Source organism: Bombina bombina, chromosome 1, assembly GCF_027579735.1.
Source record: "Bombina bombina isolate aBomBom1 chromosome 1, aBomBom1.pri, whole genome shotgun sequence".
Taxonomy (NCBI): domain Eukaryota; kingdom Metazoa; phylum Chordata; class Amphibia; order Anura; family Bombinatoridae; genus Bombina; species Bombina bombina.
The window spans coordinates 74138250-74163458 of NC_069499.1; the positions used below are offsets into that span (position 1 = coordinate 74138250).

A 25209-nucleotide genomic window follows, 5' to 3' on the forward strand; every position below is an offset into this window, starting at 1 on the left:
CCAATGCAAAAGCACTTAGTTTCAATTTCAAATGAGTCGTACATTTATTTCTGACACATATTAAAGTTAGTTCTATTTTCCCTCCTACTGCATCATGTGACAGCCATACGCCAATCACAAAATGCATATTTGTATATTCTGTGAATCTTGCTCAGTAGGAACTGGTGTCTCCTAAAGTGTGCATATAAAAAAATTGTGCGCATTTAGCTAATGGAAGTGAATTGGAAAGTTGTTTAAAATGATATGCTCTATCTGAATCAGAGAACTTATATAATAACTCGTCCACAAGCTTGATTGTTAATAATAACATCTCTCCCCCAATTGCATTAAAAAGGGGAACTCGACAGGGCTGTCCTCTTTCTCCCCTTCTTTTTGACTTAGCCATAGAGCCTTTAGCAATTAGGATCAGGAGCTCATTGGAGGGTATAAAAATTAGAAACCATGTAATGAAAGTCGGACTATATGCGGATGATTTACTGATATATCTATCTAACACAGCACAAAACATTCCAAAGCTCTTGCAGATTACTGACCAATTCGGGGTTTTTTCGGGGTATTATAAAGTAAATGCCGCAAAATCCGAACTAATTTGGCTTAGGAAAAATAAGACTAGCAAGATAGATTTACCTTTCAGAGTAGTTTCGGACTCAATGAAATATTTAGGAATTAAAATACCAATTAACTTAAAAGATCTCTATGAGGCAAATATAACCCCAATGTTAGGGTATATTAAAGAAAGGCTTAAGATTTGGCAAAATTTACCACTTTCAATTTCGGGCAGGATAGCCTTATTTAAAATGGTACTCCTCCCCAAACTGCTATATATCCTACAAAATGTCCCACTGATTCTATTTGAGAAAGACATACGGTCAATGAATTCATCAGTTGGGCAATTTATATGGCAGGGGAAAAAACCTAAGATAGCTTTTTCCAAATTAACAGCCCCAAGAGAATTGGGGGGATTAGCTTTGCCAAATTTAAAATATTATAATCTCTGTTTTTTAGCCCGCATATTAGCAGATTGGTTCTCTACTAAGAACTATGTTCTAAATAATAATCTTGAACTCAATGTTTGTGAACCATACTCTCTAATAGCCCTGGCTCATATGGAACTCAGAGACCTTCCAACAAGTATAAAAGAACTCAAATTCATTCTGAACCCGCTTAAAGCATGGTACAAATTATCCAAATCTCTTTCAATATGCTCTATGGTTTCAAAATACCTTCCTTTAATCAGAAACCCGAACTTTCAACCAGGGTTGGACTCAGTTGTCTTTAATAGATGGCACAATAATGGGCTGGATAGAATTATTCATTTAATTAGCCAGGAAAGAAAATGTGTTAAATCTTTTGAGGAGCTACGGCCTGAATTTAATTTGCTAAACAAAGATTTTTATGCATACTTACAGATAAGACATTACATTGAGGACCTCACCCATAAGTTTGGATGGAACTGGACTCTGGGTAGTTTAGAAACCTGGTTAACAATAACTAAGAATTCTTCCATGTCCATTGCTCCGTGTTATTACACATTGAGCCTTAACAGGGCCTTTCCTATGTTAGAGAAACTGGCCATGACCTGGAATAGTTTAATTCCGCATAGCAATATTGATTCTGAAATTATTCAACTCTCAGTGAACAGAGTAATAAAAACGACACTCTCTTCTAATTGGCGTGATGCTCACTTGAAACTTTTACATAGGGCATACTTCACCCCGGAAAAAACAGAATTTATGTTTACCTGATAAATTACTTTCTCCAACGGTGTGTCCGGTCCACGGCGTCATCCTTACTTGTGGGATATTCTCCTCCCTAACAGGAAATGGCAAAGAGCCCAGCAAAGCTGGTCACATGATCCCTCCTAGGCTCCGCCTTCCCCAGTCATTCGACCGACGTAAAGGAGGAATATTTGCATAGGAGAAATCATATGATACCGTGGTGACTGTAGTTAAAGAAAATAAATTATCAGACCTGATTAAAAAACCAGGGCGGGCCGTGGACCGGACACACCGTTGGAGAAAGTAATTTATCAGGTAAACATAAATTCTGTTTTCTCCAACATAGGTGTGTCCGGTCCACGGCGTCATCCTTACTTGTGGGAACCAATACCAAAGCTTTAGGACACGGATGAAGGGAGGGAGCAAATCAGGTCACCTAGATGGAAGGCACCACGGCTTGCAAAACCTTTCTCCCAAAAATAGCCTCAGAAGAAGCAAAAGTATCAAATTTGTAAAATTTAGTAAAAGTGTGCAGTGAAGACCAAGTCGCTGCCTTACATATCTGATCAACAGAAGCCTCGTTCTTGAAGGCCCATGTGGAAGCCACAGCCCTAGTAGAATGAGCTGTGATTCTTTCAGGAGGCTGCCTTCCGGCAGTCTCGTAAGCCAATCTGATGATGCTTTTAATCCAAAAAGAGAGAGAGGTAGAAGTTGCTTTTTGACCTCTCCTTTTACCAGAATAAACAACAAACAAAGAAGATGTTTGTCTAAAATCCTTTGTAGCATCTAAATAGAATTTTAGAGCACGAACTACATCCAAATTGTGCAACAAACGTTCCTTCTTTGAAACTGGATTCGGACACAAAGAAGGCACGACTATCTCCTGGTTAATGTTTTTGTTAGAAACAACTTTCGGAAGAAAACCAGGTTTAGTACGTAAAACCACCTTATCTGCATGGAACACCAGATAAGGAGGAGAACACTGCAGAGCAGATAATTCTGAAACTCTTCTAGCAGAAGAAATTGCAACCAAAAACAAAACTTTCCAAGATAATAACTTAATATCAACGGAATGTAAGGGTTCAAACGGAACCCCCTGAAGAACTGAAAGAACTAAATTGAGACTCCAAGGAGGAGTCAAATGTTTGTAAACAGGCTTGATTCTAACCAGAGCCTGAACAAAGGCTTGAACATCTGGCACAGCTGCCAGCTTTTTGTGAAGTAACACAGACAAGGCAGAAATCTGTCCCTTCAAAGAACTTGCAGATAATCCTTTCTCCAAACCTTCTTGAAGAAAGGATAGAATCTTAGGAATTTTTACCTTGTCCCAAGGGAATCCTTTAGATTCACACCAACAGATATATTTTTTCCATATTTTGTGGTAGATTTTTCTAGTTACAGGCTTTCTGGCCTGAACAAGAGTATCAATGACAGAATCTGAGAACCCTCGCTTTGATAAGATCAAGCGTTCAATCTCCAAGCAGTCAGTTGGAGTGAGACCAGATTCGGATGTTCGAACGGACCTTGAACAAGAAGGTCTCGTCTCAAAGGTAGCTTCCATGGTGGAGCCGATGACATATTCACCAGGTCTGCATACCAAGTCCTGCGTGGCCACGCAGGAGCTATCAAGATCACCGATGCCCTCTCCTGATTGATCCTGGCTACCAGCCTGGGGATGAGAGGAAACGGCGGGAATACATAAGCTAGTTTGAAGGTCCAAGGTGCTACTAGTGCATCTACTAGAGTCGCCTTGGGATCCCTGGATCTGGACCCGTAGCAAGGAACCTTGAAGTTCTGACGAAAGGCCATCAGATCCATGTCTGGAATGCCCCACAATTGAGTAATTTGGGCAAAGATTTCCGGATGGAGTTCCCACTCCCCCGGATGAAATGTCTGACGACTCAGAAAATCCGCTTCCCAATTTTCCACTCCTGGGATGTGGATTGCAGACAAGTGGCAGGAGTGAGTCTCCGCCCAGTGAATGATTTTGGTCACTTCTTCCATCGCCAGGGAACTCCTTGTTCCCCCCTGATGGTTGATGTACGCAACAGTCGTCATGTTGTCTGATTGAAACCGTATGAACTTGGCCTTTGCTAGCTGAGGCCAAGCCTTGAGAGCATTGAATATCGCTCTCAGTTCCAGAATATTTATCGGGAGAAGAGATTCTTCCCGAGACCAAAGACCCTGAGCTTTCAGGGGTCCCCAGACCGCGCCCCAGCCCACCAGACTGGCGTCGGTCGTGACAATGACCCACTCTGGTCTGCGGAAGCTCATCCCCTGTGACAGGTTGTCCAGGGACAGCCACCAACGGAGTGAATCTCTGGTCCTCTGATCTACTTGTATCGTCGGAGACAAGTCTGTATAGTCCCCATTCCACTGACTGAGCATGCACAGTTGTAATGGTCTTAGATGAATTCGCGCAAAAGGAACTATGTCCATTGCCGCTACCATCAAACCTATTACTTCCATGCACTGCGCTATGGAAGGAAGAGGAACAGAATGAAGTATTTGACAAGAGTTTAGAAGTTTTGATTTTCTGGCCTCTGTCAGAAAAATCCTCATTTCTAAGGAGTCTATTATTGTTCCCAAGAAGGGAACCCTTGTTGACGGAGATAGCAAACTTTTTTCTACGTTCACTTTCCACCCGTGAGATCTGAGAAAGGCCAGGACAATGTCCGTGTGAGCCTTTGCTTGTGGAAGGGACGACGCTTGAATCAGAATGTCGTCCAAGTAAGGTACTACTGCAATGCCCCTTGGTCTTAGCACCGCTAGAAGGGACCCTAGTACCTTTGTGAAAATTCTTGGAGCAGTGGCTAATCCGAACGGAAGTGCCACAAACTGGTAATGCTTGTCCAGGAATGCGAACCTTAGGAACCGATGATGTTCCTTGTGGATAGGAATATGTAGATACGCATCCTTTAAATCCACCGTGGTCATGAATTGACCTTCCTGGATGGAAGGAAGAATTGTTCGAATGGTTTCCATTTTGAACGATGGAACCTTGAGAAACTTGTTTAGGATCTTGAGATCTAAGATTGGTCTGAATGTTCCCTCTTTTTTGGGAACTACGAACAGATTGGAGTAGAACCCCATCCCTTGTTCTCCTAATGGAACAGGATGAATCACTCCCATTTTTAACAGGTCTTCTACACAATGTAAGAATGCCTGTTTTTTTATGAGGTCTGAAGACAATTGAGACCTGTGGAACCTCCCCCTTGGGGGAAGCCCCTTGAATTCCAGAAGATAACCTTGGGAGACTATTTCTAGTGCCCAAGGATCCAGAACATCTCTTGCCCAAGCCTGAGCGAAGAGAGAGAGTCTGCCCCCCACCAGATCCGGTCCCGGATCGGGGGCCAACATCTCATGCTGTCTTGGTAGCAGTGGCAGGTTTCTTGGCCTGCTTTCCTTTGTTCCAGCCTTGCATTGGCCTCCAGGCTGGCTTGGCTTGAGAAGTATTACCCTCTTGCTTAGAGGACGTAGCACTTGGGGCTGGTCCGTTTCTGCGAAAGGGACGAAAATTAGGTTTATTTTTGGCTTTGAAAGACCTATCCTGAGGAAGGGCGTGGCCCTTGCCCCCAGTGATATCAGAGATAATCTCTTTCAAGTCAGGGCCAAACAGCGTTTTCCCCTTGAAAGGAATGTTAAGCAATTTGTTCTTGGAAGACGCATCCGCTGACCAAGATTTTAGCCAAAGCGCTCTGCGCGCCACAATAGCAAAACCAGAATTTTTCGCCGCTAACCTAGCCAATTGCAAAGTGGCGTCTAGGGTGAAAGAATTAGCCAATTTGAGAGCCTGAATTCTGTCCATAATCTCCTCATAAGAAGAAGAATTATTATTGAGCGCCTTTTCTAGTTCATCGAACCAGAAACACGCTGCTGTAGTGACAGGAACAATGCATGAAATTGGTTGTAGAAGGTAACCTTGCTGAACAAACATCTTTTTAAGCAAACCCTCTAATTTTTTATCCATAGGATCTTTGAAAGCACAACTATCTTCTATGGGTATAGTGGTGCGTTTGTTTAGAGTAGAAACCGCACCCTCGACCTTGGGGACTGTCTGCCATAAGTCCTTTCTGGGGTCGACCATAGGAAACAATTTCTTAAATATAGGGGGAGGGACGAAAGGTATACCGGGCCTTTCCCATTCTTTATTTACAATGTCCGCCACCCGCTTGGGTATAGGAAAAGCTTCGGGGGGCCCCGGGACCTCTAGGAACTTGTCCATTTTACATAATTTCTCTGGAATGACCAAATTCTCACAATCATCCAGAGTAGATAACACCTCCTTCAGCAGAGCGCGGAGATGTTCCAATTTAAATTTAAATGTAATCACATCAGGTTCAGCTTGTTGAGAAATTTTCCCTGAATCTGAAATTTCTCCCTCAGACAAAACCTCCCTGGCCCCCTCAGACTGGTGTAGGGGCACTTCAGAACCAATATCATCAGCGTCCTCATGCTCTTCAGTATTTTCTAAAACAGAGCAGTCGCGCTTTCGCTGATAAGTGGGCATTTTGGCTAAAATGTTTTTGATAGAATTATCCATTACAGCCGTTAATTGTTGCATAGTAAGGAGTATTGGCGCACTAGATGTACTAGGGGCCTCCTGTGTGGGCAAGACTGGTGTAGACGAAGGAGGGGATGATGCAGTACCATGCTTACTCCCCTCACTTGAGGAATCATCTTGGGCATCATTTTCTCTAAATTTTGTGTCACATAAATCACATCTATTTAAATGAGAAGGAACCTTGGCTTCCCCACATACAGAACACAGTCTATCTGGTAGTTCAGACATGTTAAACAGGCATAAACTTGATAACAAAGTACAAAAAACGTTTTAAAATAAAACCGTTACTGTCACTTTAAATTTTAAACTGAACACACTTTATTACTGCATATGTGAAAAAGTATGAAGGAATTGTTCAAAATTCACCAAAATTTCACCACAGTGTCTTAAAGCCTTAAAAGTATTGCACACCAAATTTGGAAGCTTTAACCCTTAAAATAACGGAACCGGAGCCGTTTTTATATTTAACCCCTTTACAGTCCCTGGTATCTGCTTTGCTGAGACCCAACCAAGCCCAAAGGGGAATACGATACCAAATGACGCCTTCAGAAAGTCTTTTCTATGTATCAGAGCTCCTCACACATGCAGCTGCATGTCATGCTTCCCAAAAACAAGTGCGCAATAGAGGCGCGAAAATGAGACTCTGCCTATGATTAGGGAAAGCCCCTAGAGAATAAGGTGTCCAATACAGTGCCTGCCGGTTATTTTACATAGTTCCCAAGATTAAAATAATTCCTCAAGGCTATGGAGTATAAAATATGCTTATATATAAATCGTTTTAGCCCAGAAAATGTCTACAGTCTTAAAGCCCTTGTGAAGCCCTTTTTTCTCTTCATGTAATAAAAATGGCTTACCGGATCCCATAGGGAAAATGACAGCTTCCAGCATTACATCGTCTTGTTAGAAATGTGTCATACCTCAAGCAGCAAAAGTCTGCTCCCTGTTTCCCCCAACTGAAGTTAATTCCTCTCAACAGTCCTGTGTGGAAACAGCCATCGATTTTAGTAACGGTTGCTAAAATCATTTTCCTCTTACAAACAGAAATCTTCATCTCTTTTCTGTTTCAGAGTAAATAGTACATACCAGCACTATTTTAAAATAACAAACTCTTGATTGAATAATAAAAACTACAGTTAAACACTAAAAAACTCTAAGCCATCTCCGTGGAGATGTTGCCTGTACAACGGCAAAGAGAATGACTGGGGAAGGCGGAGCCTAGGAGGGATCATGTGACCAGCTTTGCTGGGCTCTTTGCCATTTCCTGTTGGGGAGGAGAATATCCCACAAGTAAGGATGACGCCGTGGACCGGACACACCTATGTTGGAGAAAGGCCTCAGAGTTCGAAATAATGAATTCAACAAATGCCCTAAATGCTCGCTTTTAGCCGCTGATTTAATTCATATGTTTTGGCAATGTCCCAAACTGAGAAATTTATGGAGCAAGTTGGAATATTGGCTCAAGAATAAATTAAAAATTGAGCGAACAGTTCTTTCATTGTTCCAGATCATATTTTGTTTAAAACCTGAAGATGGGCAACAGCCTAATGAGAAGTTAGTTAACCTATCTATACTAGCTACCAGATACCTGGTATGCAAGAAATGGAAGTTGAGGTCGGTACCAACTATTAATGAAATTAGAGATTATTTAAAGAAACAATGCGTCTTAGAACAGAAAAATACCAATATAGATAATGAGCTTGATATAAAGAAATTCTTTGATAAATGGGCGCCATTCATTAAGATTTTCCCTGAAAGAGAAATCGATTATCTAATTTCCCCCTTTAAGAATTCGGAAATAATATTACTAGGTATTTGGTGACTTAAAGATATCTCGAGAGAACCGGGACTTTCTTTTATTCCCCATTTTTCCCGTTACATTTTCATTGTTTCTTTTCCCCTTTGAACAAAAGGGGGGAAGGAAAAAATATGAATTTATTTTTATTTATTTATTTATTTATTTATTTTTATTTTTTCCCCCTTCTTCTTTTCTTTTTCTTCTTTTCTTTTTCTTTTTCTTCTTTTCTTTTTCTTTTCTTTTCGAGCCTCTAAAAATAAATAAAACACTCCAACAATGAGTAAAGAAAGAATAGACAGATGATTTAGCGTTAGCCGATTAGGTATATGATGGGAAATTTGCAATTTTTTTGTTCTTTTGATTGTTAAAGGCGCTTTTTTTTCCCTGGAATTTTTTTTCTTGTCTATGAATAATAATATTGTGATTCTTTGTTTTCATGGAACCTGTACTCTTTGTTGGTAATAAAATAAACAATATAAAAAAAAAAAAAATGATATGCTCTATCTGAAAAATTAAAGTTTTAATTTTGACGTGACTGTCACTTTAAGTACATTTTATCCAGTAAAGTTGGGATAACATAAGGATTGCCTGTGGTTAGATGTGAAGAAGTTAGTCCAGCATGGCGAATAGTGTTTGCTTATTGTCAACAGGATTTTGAAGGGACGTTAAACACTTTGAGATTGTACTATAAAATGTTTAATTATATGTAGTATAAAAAATTCATTTTTCGAATACTTTGTTATTTATTTACTCCCTACTTATAACTCATATTCCACACTTTTATCGGTTTAACTCTCATGTGATCCATTTATAAGTGTCCCTCATTGGCCTCAGCAAAGAAGGAATGACAGCGCCTATTGCTATTTATTTTTTTTCCCAATTTTTAAAGAACGAATATAATTTTTAAGAACACGTCTGCTTCTAATTCTCAGGCTGAGCTTTGTTTTGACTATATTATCAGATCTAACATTTATTTAGTGTTTAATCTCACTTTAATGTAGCATAAAAAAACTTACCAGACCCAGATGCTGCTTTAGCCACTGGTTGGTATTTGACGGTTTAACAAAAGGTTAATTTCACTTTACATGTTGTACAGCTATAGGCCAGGCCTCTTAAAATGATGGACTTTTTTTAAAGGGATACTAAACCCAAATTTTTCTTTTGTGATTCAGATAGAGCATGCAATTTTAAGCAACGTTCTAATTTACTCCTATTATCAATTTTTCTTCGTTCTCTTGGTATCTTTATTTAAAAAAGCAGTAATGAAAGCTTAGGAGCCTGCCCATTTTTGGTTCAGCACCTGGGTAGCGCTTGCTGATTGGTGGCTACATTTTGATAATAGGAGTAAATAAGAAAGTTGCTTAAAATTGCATGCTCTATCTGAGTCATGAAAGTTTAAAGGGACAGTCTAGGCCAAAATAAACTTTCATGATTCAGATAGAGCATGTCATTTTAAATAATTTTCCAATTTACTTTTATCACCAATTTTGCTTTGTTCTCTTGGTATTCTTAGTTGAAAGCTTAACCTAGGAGGTTCATATGCTAATTTCTTAGATCTTAAAGCCCACCTCTTTCAGATTGCATTTTAACAGTTTTCCACCACTAGAGAGTGTTAGTTCACGTATTTCATATAGATAACACTGTGCACATGCACGAGAAGTTATCTGGGAGCAGGCACTGATTGGCTAGACTGCAAGTCTGTCAAAAGAACTGAAAAAAGGGGCAGTTTGCAGAGGCTTAGATACAAGATAATCACAGAGGTTAAAAGTATATTATAACTGTTGGTTATGCAAAACTGGGAAATGGGTAATAAAGGGATTATCTATCTTTTAAAACAATAAAAATTCTGGTGTAGACTGTCCCTTTAATATTGACTTGACTATTCCTTTAATTCTGCCTATTGATGTTAAAGGGACATACTACTTTTTTGTTCTGTTCCATCTGAAAGGCAATGTTCCAATTTGTTTAAGAGGTCACACAAAATGTAGTAAAAACGTAGGTTTTGAAAGTTCTATGCTCTTATCACATTGGGGGCAGGGGCTACGCTGAGAATTTCTAAGTGCTATTTTTTTTTTTTTACACAATTGTTTTCTTTTTATATTTATTTTGATTTTACATATTTGTTTTTACCAAAGGAGCACTGTGTAATATCCCTTTAATGCTTTGGAAATAGGTAGATTTTTTTTGTGCAACCCAGGAAGTCAGGTCTTAAACTGAGTACAACTACAGTAGTTTGTTACTACTCACTATGCTGCTGTGCCTGCAGCTCTCTTCAGTTATTTTAACCCCTAGGTGTTGCTGGTCTCTGCTTCTTCATACTGGGCACCACCATCTTGGAGTTTATGTACTGTTGCACTCTATAACAGAGGCGGTGCGCATTCCAGATACAGCTGTATTTGTGCTAGATACAAAGCAAGAACTTTACATTGTTGCAGTGGCTGCATTGCTCTCTATTTTTCATGTGTTCTTTTATATATATTTATATATATCTATATATATATATATATATATATATATATACTGTATATAGATATAATGTGTGTGTTATATGTATGGGTTGTGTGTGTGTGCTAAGTGTGTGATACTGACCAAAGCCATCATTGAACTGTGAATGTGCACCACTTCTGTCAGTGGGCGCAAAAATATGTGAGTGCCATGCTGTAGGCACCCAGTAGGAAAATGCAGGACTTCACCAACTGGTACCTGTATGCTCTGAAGAATGCAGCAGGCTCAGGTGGAAAAACAGCAGCATGGTGAGTATTAAAGGGACATGAAACCCAATTTTTTTTCTTCCATGATTTAGAAAGAGCATACAATTATAAACAACTTTCTAATTTGCTTCATTCTCTTGATATTCTTTGCTGAAAAGCATATCTAGATATGTTTAGTAGCTGCTTTTAAATTAGTTTTAAAAGCAAGAGACATTTTTTTTTTATGAGCGCTTATTTGTTGGTTCCTGGGATTCTCATCATTATAGCACTAAGCAGTGTAAACAGATACATTGTTAAACCTTGTGTAACGCCTTGTGCTGCTGCTATAGATATTATGAACATTTGCTAAGACAAATGCTTTTGCATAAATAGTTTGCATACATTAGGAAATAATCTTTGTCATTTTCTTCTGGTTTTTAGAAATAGTTCAGGATTTTACAAAAATATTGTGAAGGTTCAAAAACATGTGACGTTCAATCAAGTAAAGGGAATCTTTGGCTTTACAGATAGTGACTGCATCGGTAAGATGGATTCCTGCTTTTTCATTTTACATTCTGCAGATATGATCTCTTATTTACTTATATGTGCTTACAACAACTACATTATCAGATATGTACAATACTTTGTATGGTAAATCTGTTACTAAACTACCAGCATGATATTAACCGGACATCAAATACGTTTTATAAACTGCACATATATTAAAGGGAAATGAACATCATTTATATCTATGAGCTAATCACTAGCACAATCAAAGGGATAGTCTTGTCAAAATTAAATTTCCATGATTCAGATAGATAGATAACTTTCTAATTTACTCCTATTAATTTTTCTTTGTTCTTTTGGTATCTTTATTTGAAAAAGCAAGAATATATGCTTGGGAGCCGGACCACTTTTGGCTCAGCACCCTGTGTAGCTCTTGCTTATTGGTGTCTTAATGTAGTCAGCAAGCACTACCCAGGGCGCTGAATCAAAAATGGGCAGGCTCCTAAGCATAAATTCTTACTTTCTTTTGCGATGTACCGAGTCCACGGTTTCATCCTTACTTGTGGGATATTATCCTTCCTAACAGGAAGTAGCAAAGAGAGCACCACAGCAGAGCTGTCTATATAGCTCCCCCCTTAACTCCACCCCCCAGTCATTCTCTTTGCTGGCTCTAAGCAGGAAGGGTAAAGAGAAGAGGTGTTAAACTGTTAGTTTTATTTTATCTTCAATCAAGTGTTTGTTATTTTTAAATGGTACCGGTGTTGTACTATTTACTCTCAGGCAGGACATAGATGAAGATTTCTGTCTGGAGGATGATGATCTTAGCATTTGTAACTAAGGTCCACTGCTGTTCTCACAGAAGCTGAGGAGTACAGGAAAACTTCAGTGTGAGGAACGGTTTCTTGCTATACAGCAATGAGGTTTGTTCAGCCCTTTTTTCTGCAGAGACTTGGATAACTACAGAAAGGCTGTAAGTATCCCCATTAGGGGAAGGGTAAGCAGTAATACTAGTATTAGTAGGGTATTACTAGCTTGCATATAGGGCTAATTTTATGGGTACTCAGTTTGTATGTTATATTGGAACAAACGTTTGTGTGTCTGGGAGAACTGTGTTTATTTTATTTGGGACTTCTGTTTGGAGGATTCACTTGGTTTATTTGGGGGTTTTTTATAACCCACATGGCTCAAAGATCGTTTTGTAACTTTCTGTGTAGGCCCCAGCAACATCGAGTGAGAGGGGCGGAGCCTATTTTCGCGCCTCAGTTGCGCATTTGTTTTGCATAGGCAAGCAGCAAGCCACAACAGAAGGGTCCTGGAGCACTTCTAAGGGCCTAATCGAAGCTTCATTTCCACATTCTTGATCCTTGAGGGCAGGTAGACGCCACAGCAGAGCTGTGGCAGGGTACTGACAAGGGTTTTACCGGGTTTTTTAAAAATTTTAATCCGGTTTTCTCATTTAAGGGTTAATTACCTTAATATTTGTGGTGCAATCTTACTAAAGCTTGAGAGGTATACTGTAAAAATTTCAGAAAATTTGGAGTTATTTTAAACAGTTTTGCAGTTTGTGTCTGCCTTTTTTTTCTCTTAAAGGCACAGTACCGTTTTTGCTAATTGTATTTTTTTCATTAAATAAAGTGTTTTCCAAGCTTGCTTGCCTCATTACTAGCCTGTTAAACATGTCTGACATTGAGGAAACTCATTGCTCAATTTTTTAGAAGCCATTGTGGAACCCCCTCTTAGAATGTGTCCCACTTGTACTGATATGTCTATAAATTGCAAACAGCATATTTTGACTTATAAAGGTTTGGCATTAGATGATTCTCAGACAGAAGGTAATCAGGTTTTGCCATCTAGTTCTCCCCAAGTGTCACAACCAGTAACGCCCGCACAAGCGACGCCAAGTACTTCTAGTGCGTCTAATTCTTTCACCTTGCAAGATATGGCCTCAGTTATGAATACTACCCTCACAGAGGTTTTATCTAAGCTGACAGGGTTGCAAGGGAAGCGCAGTAGCTCTGGGTTAAGATCAAATGCTGAGCCTTCTGACGCTTTAGTAGCTCTATCCGATATTCCCTCACAATGTTCTGAAGTAGGGATGAGGGATTTGCTATCTGAGGGAGAGATTTCTGATTTAGGAAAGATGTTCCCTCAGACTGATTCAGATATGACGGCATTTAAATTTAAGCTAGAGCACCTCCGTTTATTGCTCAGGGAGGTTTTAGTGACTCTGGATGATTGTGACCCTATTGTAGTTCCAGAGAAATTGTGTAAAATGGACAAATATTTAGAGGTTCCTGTTTACACTGATGTTTTTCCGGTCCCTAAGAGGATTTCGGACATTGTTACTAAGGAGTGGGATAGACCAGGTATTCAGTTCGCTCCCCCTCCTGTTTTTAAGAAAATGTTTCCCATATCTGACACCATAAAGGACTCATGGCAGACGGTCCCTAAGGTGGAGGGAGCTATTTCTACTCTGGCTAAGCGTACAACTATACCTATTGAAGACAGTTGTGCTTTCATTGATCCTATGGATAAAAAATTAGAGGGTCTCCTAAAGAAAATTTTTGTTCATCAAGGTTTTCTTCTTCAACCTACAGGGAGTGCAGAATTATTAGGCAAGTTGTATTTTTGAGGATTAATTTTATTATTGAACAACAACCATGTTCTCAATGAACCCAAAAAACTCATTAATATCAAAGCTGAATAGTTTTGGAAGTAGTTTTTAGTTTGTTTTTAGTTATAGCTATTTTAGGGGGATATCTGTGTGTGCAGGTGACTATTACTGTGCATAATTATTAGGCAACTTAACAAAAAACAAATATATACCCATTTCAATTATTTATTTTTACCAGTGAAACCAATATAACATCTCAACATTCACAAATATACATTTCTGACATTCAAAAACAAATCAGTGACCAATATAGCCACCTTTCTTTGCAAGGACACTCAAAAGCCTGCCATCCATGGATTCTGTCAGTGTTTTGATCTGTTTACCATCAACATTGTGTGCAGCAGCAACCACAGCCTCCCAGACACTGTTCAGAGAGGTGTACTGTTTTCCCTCCTTGTAAATGTCACATTTGATGATGGACCACAGGTTCTCAATGGGGTTCAGATCAGGTGAACAAGGAGGCCATGTCATTAGATTTTCTTCTTTTATACCCTTTCTTGCCAGCCACGCTGTGGAGTACTTGGACGCGTGTGATGGAGCATTGTCCTGCATGAAAATCATGTTTTTCTTGAAGGATGCAGACTTCTTCCTGTACCACTGCTTGAAGAAGGTGTCTTCCAGAAACTGGCAGTAGGACTGGGAGTTGAGCTTGACTCCATCCTCAACCCGAAAAGGCCCCACAAGCTCATCTTTGATGATACCAGCCCAAACCAGTACTCCACCTCCACCTTGCTGGCGTCTGAGTCGGACTGGAGCTCTCTGCCCTTTACCAATCCAGCCACGGGCCCATCCATCTGGCCCATCAAGACTCACTCTCATTTCATCAGTCCATAAAACCTTAGAAAAATCAATCTTGAGATATTTCTTGGCCCAGTCTTGACGTTTCAGCTTGTGTGTCTTGTTCAGTGGTGGTCGTCTTTCAGCCTTTCTTACCTTGGCCATGTCTCTGAGTATTGCACACCTTGTGCTTTTGGGCACTCCAGTGATGCTGCAGCTCTGAAATATGGCCAAACTGGTGGCAAGTGGCATCTTGGCAGCTGCACGCTTGACTTTTCTCAGTTCATGGGCAGTTATTTTGCGCCTTGGTTTTTCCACACGCTTCTTGCGACCCTGTTGACTATTTTGAATGAAACGCTTGATTGTTCGATGATCACGCTTCAGAAGCTTTGCAATTTTAAGAGTGCTGCTTCCCTCTGCAAGATATCTCACTATTTTTGACTTTTCTGAGCCTGTCAAGTCCTTCTTTTGACCCATTTTGCCAAAGGAAAGGAAGTTGCCTAATAATTATGCACACCTGATATAGGGTGTTGATGTCATTAGACCCCACCACTTCTCATTACAGAGATGCACATCACCTAATATGCTTAATTGGTAGTAGGCTTTCGAGCCTATACAGCTTGGAGTAAGACAACATGCATAAAGAGGATGATGTAGTCAAAATACTCATTTGCCTAATAATTCTGCACTCACTGTATAGCGTGCATTGTTCCTGTAACCACTGCAGCTGCCTTTTGGCTTGAGGCTCTAGAAGAGGCTCTTCAAATGGAGAACCCACTAGATGATATTCTGGACAGAATTAAGGCTCTTAAGTTAGCTAATTCTTTTATTACAAATGCCGCTTTTCATCTTGCTAAATTAGCGGCAAAGAATTCAGGTTTTGCCATTTTATCGCGTAGAGTGTTATGGCTTAAGTCCTGGTCGGCTGATGTGTCATCTAAATCTAAGCTTTTGACCATCCCTTTCAAATGTAAGACCCTATTCGGGCCTGCACTGAAAGATATAATTTCAGACATCACTGGAGGGAAGGGTCATGCCCTCCCTCAAGATAAGTCAAATAAGACAAGGACCAAACAAAATAATTTTCGTTCCTTTCGAAACTTCAAGGGTGGTCCCGCTTCCTCTTCCCCTGCTGCAAAGCAAGAGGGGAACTTTGCTCAAGCCAACCTGGAGACCTAACCAGGCTTGGAACAAGGGTAAACAAAAAGCCTGCTGCTGCCACTAAGACAGCATGAAGGGATAGCCCCCGATCCGGGACCGGATCTAGTAGGGGGCAGACTCTCTCTCTTTGCTCAGGCCTGGGCAAGAGACGTTCAGGATTCCTGGGCAGTAGAAATTGTAACCCAGGGATACCTTCTAGATTTCAAGGATTCTCCTCCAAGGGGGAGGTTCCATCTTTCTCAATTGTCTGTAAACCTGACAAAACGAGAGGCGTTCTTACGCTGTGTAGAAGACCTTTTTACCATGGGAGTGATCTGCCCAGTCCCAAAAGTGGAGCAGGGGCAAGGGTTCTACTCCAATCTGTTTGTGGTTCCCAAGAAAGAGGGAACTTTCAGACCAATTCTAGATCTCAAGATCCTAAACCAATTCCTAAGAGTCCCATCTTTCAAGATGGAGACCATTCGGACTATCTTACCATTGATCCAGGAGGGTCAATATATGACTACCGTGGACTTAAAGGATGCATATCTACACATTCCTATCCAAAAAGATCATCACCAGTTCCTCAGGTTCGCCTTTCTGGACAAGCATTATCAGTTTGTGGCTCTTCCCTTCGGGTTGGCCACGGCGCCACAAATCTTCACAAAGGTGCTAAGGTCCCTTCTGGCGGTTCTAAGGCCACGGGGCATAGCAGTGGCGCCTTATTTAGACGACATTCTAATTCAAGCGTCGACTTTCCAACTAGCCAAGTCCCACACTGGCTTAGTGTTGGCTTTTCTAAGATCTCACGGGTGGAAGGTGAACGTAAAAATAGAGTTCTCTTTCCCCCCTCACAAGGGTTTCATTTCTAGGGACTCTGATAGACTCGGTGGACATGAAAATATTTCTGATGGAGGTCAGGAAATCAAAGATTTTGTCCACCTGCCGAGCTCTTCATTCCATTCCTCGGCCGTCAGTGGCTCAGTGTATGGAGGTAATCGGTCTAATGGTAGCGGCAATGGACATAGTTCCGTTTGCTCGCTTGCATCTCAGACCACTGCAGCTATGCATGCTCGATCAGTGGAATGGGGATTATGCGGATTTATCTCCTCAGATAAATCTGGATCAAGAGACCAGAGACTCTCTTCTTTGGTGGTTGTCACAGGATCATCTGTCCCAGGGGATGTGTTTCCACAGGCCAGATTGGGTTATAGTGACGACAGAGGCCAGCCTTTTGGGCTGGGGTGCAGTCTGGAATTCCCTGAAAGCTCATATTCAATGCTCTCCAGGCATGGCCTCAGCTGGCTTCGGCCAGATTCATCAGGTTTCAGTCGGACAACATCACGACTGTGGCTTATATCAATCATCAGGGCGGAACAAAGAGTTCCTTGGCGATGATAGAAGTCTCAAGAATAATCCGATGGGCAGAGGATCACTCTTGCCATCTGTCAGTGATCTATATCCCAGGAGTAGAGAACTGGGAGGCAGATTTTCTAAGTCTTCAGACTTTTCATCCGGGGGAGTGGGAACTCCATCCGGAGGTGTTTGCTCAACTGGTTCGGCTATGGGGCACACCAGAATTGGATCTGATGGCGTCTCTTTAGAACGCCAAACTTCCTTGTTACGGATCCAGGTCAAGGGATCCCCAGGCAGTACGGATAGATGCTCTAGCAGTACCCTGGTCATTCCACCTGGCTTATGTGTTTCCACCATTTCCTCTCCTTCCTCGTTTGATTGCCAGAATCAAACAGGAGAGCGCTTCGGTGATCTTGATTGCTCCTGCGTGGCCACGCAGGACTTGGTATGCAGACCTGGTGGACATGTCATCTCTACCACCATGGACTCTGCCACTGAGACGGGACCTTCTCATTCAAGGTCCATTCCAGCATCCAAATCTAATTTCTCTGCAACTGACTGCTTGGAGATTGAACGCTTAATTCTATCAAAGCGGGGTTTCTCTGAGTCGGTCATAGATACCTTGATTCAGGCTCGAAGGCCTGTTACTAGAAAAATTTATCATAAGATATGGCGTGATTTTTTTTTTGGTGCGAATCCAAAGGCTACTCCTGGAGTAAAATCAGGATTCCTAGGATTTTGTCTTTTCTACAAGAGGGATTGCAGAAAGGATTGTCAGCTAGTTCCCTAAAAGGACAGATATCTGCTCTGTCTATTCTGTTGCACAAGCGTCTGGCAGATGTTCCAGACGTTCGGGCCTTTTGTCAGGCTTTAGCTAGAATTAAGCCTGTGTTTAAACCTGTTGCTTCGCCATGGAGTTTAAATTTAGTTCTGAAAGTTCTTCAGGGGGTTCCGTTTGAACCCATGCATTCCGTAGATATTAAGCTTTTATCTTGGAAAGTTTTGTTCCTAGTTGCTATCTCTTCAGCTCGAAGAGTTTCTGAACTATCTGCTTTACAATGTGATTCGCCTTATCTTGTTTTCCATGCTGATAAGGTTGTTTTGCGTGCCAAGCCTGGGTTCCTACCTAAGGTTACTACTAACAGGAATATCAATCAGGAAATTGTTGTTCCTTCTCTGTGTCCTAATCCTTCTTCTAAGAAGGAACGTCTGTTGCACAACTTGGACGTAGTTCGTGCTTTGAAATTTTATTTGCAGGCAACCAAAGATTTTCGTCAAACATCTTCTTTGTTGTCTATTCTGGAAAGCGTAGGGGTCAAAAGGCTACGGCGACTTCTCTTTCCTTTTGGCTGAAAAGCATCATCCGTTTGGCTTATGGGACTGCTGGACAGCAGCCTCCTGAAAGGATTACAGCTCATTCTACTATATATATATATATATATATATATATATATATATATATATATATATATATATATATATATATATATATACTACTACTACAGATTTGTAAGGCTGCGACTTGGTCTTCGCTCCATACCTTTTCAAAATTTTACAAATTTGATACTTTTGCTTCTTCGGAGGCTATTTTTGGGAGAGAGGTTTTGCAAGCAGTGGTGCCTTCCGTTTAGGTTCCTGTCTTGTCCCTCCCTTCATCCGTGTCCTAAAGCTTTGGTATTGGTATCCCACAAGTAAGGATGAAACCGTGGACTCGGTACATCTTGCAAAAGAAAACAAAATGTATGCTTACCTGATAAATTTCTTTCTTTTGCGATGTACCGAGTCCACGGCCCGCCCTGTCTATTCAAGACAGATAGTATTTTTTATTGAAAACTTCAGTCACCTCTACACCTTATAGTTTCTCCTTTTCTTCCTTGGCCTTCGGTCGAATGACTGAGGGGTTGGAGTTAAGGGGGGAGCTATATAGACAGCTCTGCTGTGGTGCTCTCTTTGCTACTTCCTGTTAGGAAGGATAATATCCCAAAAGTAAGGATGAAACCGTGGACTCGGTACATCGCAAAAGAAAGAAATTTATCAAGTAAGCATAAATTTTGTTTTTTCGAATAAAGATACCAAAAGAAAAATTAATAGGAGTAAATTTGAAAGTTGCTCAAAATGTCATGATCTATTTGAATGATGGAAGTTTAGTGTTGACTAGACTATCCCTTTAACATATGTATTCCTTTTGTAAGGTAATATGTAAAATAAAACATGATGTACCATTCTGAATGTATTCTGTAAAGTTTCATAGCCAATCAGGAAGTTGACAGTCAAGTATTCATCTGTGCAGCGTATTAGGATTTTGAGAGTCGCATGCGCTATCATTACAGGCAGCTGCAAAACACTCAGTGACAAGACAAACTTGATGCTGATGCAGCTAAAAAAAAAAAAAAAGTTTTTTACAAAAGGGCTATTAAACAGTTGACCAGTTAAAGGTACATACAACTCAGTAGTATGCTGGAGCAGTGCAACCCTAGCATTTTATTGCAATACACTTTGTAATTTTATGTGCATTGAAAAATCAAGCCACTGCTTTAGCCTCAGAAACTTCTTCTCTTGCCTGTCCGCCCCCTATAAAGTGACAAGATCAATCACACACGCTCATTTACAAACTGAATATGGCTGCAGGTAGCGCATTCGGCTGGTTTCAGTAGGCATGTGCATTCTGAAGATTCGTAAGGAAACAAATGGGGAAGATGGAGGCCACTAGCGACATTCTGAGACATATTTCTTCTTTAAAGTGCGACACACTAAGGTCTGTGTTGCACTTTCACAAACAGAAATCCGTCTCTGAAAATAGCCAAAGCCGTATTTCTTCTTCTGGAAGTGCAATAGCACCTTATTTATTTGTGTAAAAGTGCAATAAACAAAGATCTGTGCAAATTCATGCAAATAAATCAGACGCTGAAAAAAGCGTAATTCAGCTGTCTGGAGCCATATCCTGCATTTCTAAATACAGTTGTGTTGTAGGAGCAAACTGATAGTAAACACAGTGTAGTTACAACATTTTTGCAGTCTTTCTATAGGATATCTGAATGCCAGTGGACACTTCTCTTATTTGGACTTAAGTCTGGATACAGCAGGACTTGCCATTATCATTGTGTTAACAACATCTTCATTTTTTGGCTTCAGCAGGAAATGTAAGATAAACTACAAATTATGGCGAGATATATAGTATCCCACAAAAGTGAGTACACCCCTCACATTTTTTGTAAATATTTTATTATATCTTTTAATGTGACAACACTGAAGAAATGGCACTTAGCTACAATGTAAAGTAGTGAGTGTACAGCCTGTATAACAGTGTAAATTTGCTGTCCCCTCAAAATAACTCGGCAACAAAAGTGAGTACACCCCTAAGTGGAAATGTCCAAATTGGGCCCAAAGTGTCAATTTTTTGTGGCCACCATTATTTTCCAGCACTGCCTTAACCCTCTTAGGCATGGAGTTCACCAGAGCTTCACAGGTTGCCACTGGAGTCCTCTTCCACTCCTCCATGACAACATCACGTAGCTGGTGGATGTTAGAGACCTTGCGCTCCCCCACCTTCTGTTTGAGGATGCCCCCACAGATGCTCAATAGGGTTTAGGTCTGGAGACATGCTTGACCAGTCCATTACTTTTATCCTCAGCTTCTTTAGCAAGGCAGTGGTCGTCTTGGAGGTATGTTTGGGGTCATTATCATGTTGGAAAACTGCCCTGCGGCCCAGTCTCCAAAGGGAGGGGACCATGCTCTGCTTCAGTATGTCACAGTACATGTTGGCATTCTGAACCAAATAAGTTCATCTTGTCTCATCAGACCACAGGACATGGTTCCAGTAATCCATTTCCTTAGTCTGCTTATCTTCAGCAAACTGTTTGCGGGCTTTCTTGTGCATCATCTTTAGAAGAGGCTTCCTTCTGGGACAACAGCCATTGACAGGCTGACCCTTACCCCCCTCAAAATCTGCAGCAATGCTGGCAGCACTCAAACGTATATTTCCCAAAGACAACCTCTGGATATGCTCATGGTGCTGCAGCTCAATTTCAGGGTCTTGTCAATCTTCTTATAGCCTAATCCATCTTTATGTAGAGCAACAATTCTTTTTTCAGATCCTCAGAGAGTTCTTTGCCATGAGGTGCCATGTTGAACTTACAGTGACCAATATGAGAGAGTGTGAGAGCGATAACACCAAATTTAACACACCTGCTCCCCATTCACACCTGAGACATTTTATCACTAACGAGTCACATGACACCGGGGAGGGAAAATGGCTAATTGGGCCCAATTTGGACATTTCCACTTAGGGGTGTACTCACTTTTGTTGCCAACGGTTTAGACATTAATGGCTGTGTGTTGAGTTATTTTGAGGGGAAAGCAAATTTACACTGTTATACAGGCTGTACACTCACTACTTTACATTGTAGCAAAGTGTAATTTCTTCAGTATTGTCACATGAAAAGATATAATAAAATATTTACAAAAATGTGAGGGGTGTACTCACTTTTGTGGGATACTGTATGTCCGGTTTAGGCTTGTAAAGCCAGGCATGTGGCTCTATTAATTTTCAGAACTGGAAAATCTACAATTTTCAGACTCGCACAGGTAAATGTGTGTCAGTCATTCAACCAATGACCGTAAAACATTGAAGCTTCCAATTGAGGTTGTACCTATGTGTTTAACTCCTTTGTATGAATAAGAGCATGTCATTTTTTGCATTAGAATATCTCTTTAACAAAGCTCTCTAATATGTATCACTCTTATTAAAGAGCACAATTTTTATATACGTGTTAAATATTTTTGAATGAAAAAATGTTATTGAAGTTAAAGGGACGTTAAACCCAAAAAAATTCTTTCATGATTCAGACAGAGAATACAACTCTAAATTCTACAATTCTAAACAACATTCTAATGTACTTCTATTATCTAATTTGCTTAATTCTTTAGATATCCTTAGTTAAAGAAATAATGCACACAGGTGAGCCAATCACATGAGGCATCTATGTGTAGCCACCAATCAGAAGCTTCTGGGCCTATCTAGATATGCTTTTCAGGAAAGAATATCAAGAGAATGAAGCAAATTAGATAATAAATTAGAAAGTTGTTTAAAATGGTATTCTCTATCTGAATCATGAAAGTAAAAATTTGGGTTCAGTGTCCCTTTAACAGGAAGTACATCTGAACCTTTAAGGGACAGTAAACAACAAGAATAGCCACTGTAATTATGTTGGTATAAATATATGTAGCAGGGTTTGCTTTGACAAGTATGTAATGTGCATTTCCAGCTTAACATTTTATATAAAAATCTCAGGGTGATTTTTGTTCCTTTAAAGGGACAGTCAACACCCAACACAACATGATTCCATATTTTTAAAACCCAAACGAAGATCCACCTGCACCGCCTCCCTTCTCTATTACCTCTATCCTTCTTCAAGTAATCCTTCACAATACATGCGTTAATCTGCTCAAAATATGGCCGCCTAACTCCCACCAACGTTGCGTATCTCCCTTCTCTTTTAAGCTGTCCGCCAATCATAATTCAATCCTGGGTCAGAATCTTCAATCTCGTTCACGGAGTTTCGCACATGCGCGATGCGATAGGAACCAAAAAAGCGGAACTTTATTTCTCCAACATAGGTGTGTCCGGTCCACGGCGTCATCCTTACTTGTGGGATATTCTCTTCCCCAACAGGAAATGGCAAAGAGCCCAGCAAAGCTGGTCACATGATCCCTCCTAGGCTCCGCCTACCCCAGTCATTCTCTTTGCCGTTGTACAGGCAACATCTCCACGGAGATGGCTTAGAGTTTTTTAGTGTTTAACTGTAGTTTTTATTATTCAATCAAGAGTTTGTTATTTTGAAATAGTGCTGGTATGTACTATTTACTCAGAAACAGAAAAGAGATGAAGATTTCTGTTTGTATGAGGAAAATGATTTTAGCAACCGTCACTAAAATCCATGGCTGTTCCACACAGGACTGTTGAGAGCAATTAACTTCAGTTGGGGGAACAGTGTGCAGTCTCTTGCTGCTTGAGGTATGACACATTCTAACAAGACGATGTAATGCTGGAAGCTGTCATTTTCCCTATGGGATCCGGTAAGCCATGTTTATTACGATTGTAAATAAGGGCTTCACATGGGCTTATTAAGACTGTAGACTTTTTCTGGGCTAAATCGATTCATTATTAACACATATTTAGCCTTGAGGAATCATTTTATTTGGGTATTTTGATATAATAATATCGGCAGGCACTGTTTTAGACACCTTATTCTTTAGGGGCTTTCCCAAAGCATAGGCAGAGTCTCATTTTCGCGCCGGTGTTGCGCACTTGTTTTTGAAAGGCATGGCATGCAGTCGCATGTGAGAGGAGCTCTGATACTTAGAAAAGACTTTCTGAAGGCGTCATTTGGTATCGTATTCCCCTTTGGGCTTGGTTGGGTCTCAGCAAAGCAGATACCAGGGACTGTAAAGGGGTTAAAGTTAAAAACGGCTCCGGTTCCGTTATTTTAAGGGTTAAAGCTTCCAAATTTGGTGTGCAATACTTTTAAGGCTTTAAGACACTGTGGTGAAAATTTGGTGAATTTTGAACAATTCCTTCATGTTTTTTCGCAATTGCAGTAATAAAGTGTGTTCAGTTTAAAATTTAAAGTGACAGTAACGGTTTTATTTTAAAACGTTTTTTGTACTTTGTTATCAAGTTTATGCCTGTTTAACATGTCTGAACTACCAGATAGACTGTGTTCTGAATGTGGGGAAGCCAGAATTCCTATTCATTTAAATAAATGTGATTTATGTGACAATGACAATGATGCCCAAGATGATTCCTCAAGTGAGGGGAGTAAGCATGGTACTGCATCATTCCCTCCTTCGTCTACACGAGTCTTGCCCACTCAGGAGGCCCCTAGTACATCTAGCGCGCCAATACTCCTTACTATGCAACAATTAACGGCTGTAATGGACAATTCTGTCAAAAACATTTTAGCCAAAATGAACACTTATCAGCGTAAGCGCGACTGCTCTGTTTTAGATACTGAAGAGCATGACGACGCTAATAATAATGTTTCTGAAGGGCCCCTAACCCAGTCTGATGGGGCCAGGGAGGTTTTGTCTGAGGGAGAAATTACTGATTCAGGGAACATTTCTCAACAAGCTGAACCTGATGTGATTACATTTAAATTTAAGTTGGAACATCTCCGCATTCTGCTTAAGGAGGTATTATCCACTCTGGATGATTGTGACAAGTTGGTCATCCCAGAGAAACTATGTAAAATGGACAAGTTCCTAGAGGTGCCGGGGCTCCCAGAAGCTTTTCCTATACCCAAGCGGGTGGCGGACATTGTTAATAAAGAATGGGAAAGGCCCGGTATTCCTTTCGTCCCTCCCCCCATATTTAAAAAATTGTTTCCTATGGTCGACCCCAGAAAGGACTTATGGCAGACAGTCCCCAAGGTCGAGGGAGCGGTTTCCACTTTAAACAAACGCACCACTATACCCATAGAGGATAGTTGTGCTTTCAAAGATCCTATGGATAAAAAATTAGAAGGTTTGCTTAAAAAGATGTTTGTTCAGCAGGGTTACCTTCTACAACCAATTTCATGCGTTGTCCCTGTCGCTACAGCCGCATGTTTCTGGTTCGATGAGCTGATAAAGGCGGTCGATAGTGATTCTCCTCCTTATGAGGAGATTATGGACAGAATCAATGCTCTCAAATTGGCTAATTCTTTTACCCTAGACGCCACTTTGCAATTGGCTAGATTAGCGGCTAAGAATTCTGGGTTTGCTATTGTGGCGCGCAGAGCGCTTTGGTTGAAATCTTGGTCGGCTGATGCGTCTTCCAAGAACAAGCTACTTAACATTCCTTTCAAGGGGAAAACGCTGTTTGGCCCTGACTTGAAAGAGATTATCTCTGATATCACTGGGGGTAAGGGCCACGCCCTTCCTCAGGATCGGCCTTTCAAGGCAAAAAATAAACCTAATTTTCGTCCCTTTCGTAGAAACGGACCAGCCCA

General features: G+C 40.6%; 1 protein-coding gene across 2 annotated transcripts in view; it reads left to right on the forward strand.

Moving 5' to 3' along the window:
- The window catches only part of WARS1 (tryptophanyl-tRNA synthetase 1), a gene marked incomplete in the record, with an annotated part of 157837 nt that overhangs the window by 56791 nt on the left and 75837 nt on the right, over positions 1-25209 (forward strand). For both annotated transcript variants that reach the window (XM_053697450.1, XM_053697451.1), the window contains 1 exon segment: positions 11209-11309. In XM_053697450.1, the coding sequence (XP_053553425.1) occupies positions 11209-11309 (101 nt within the window).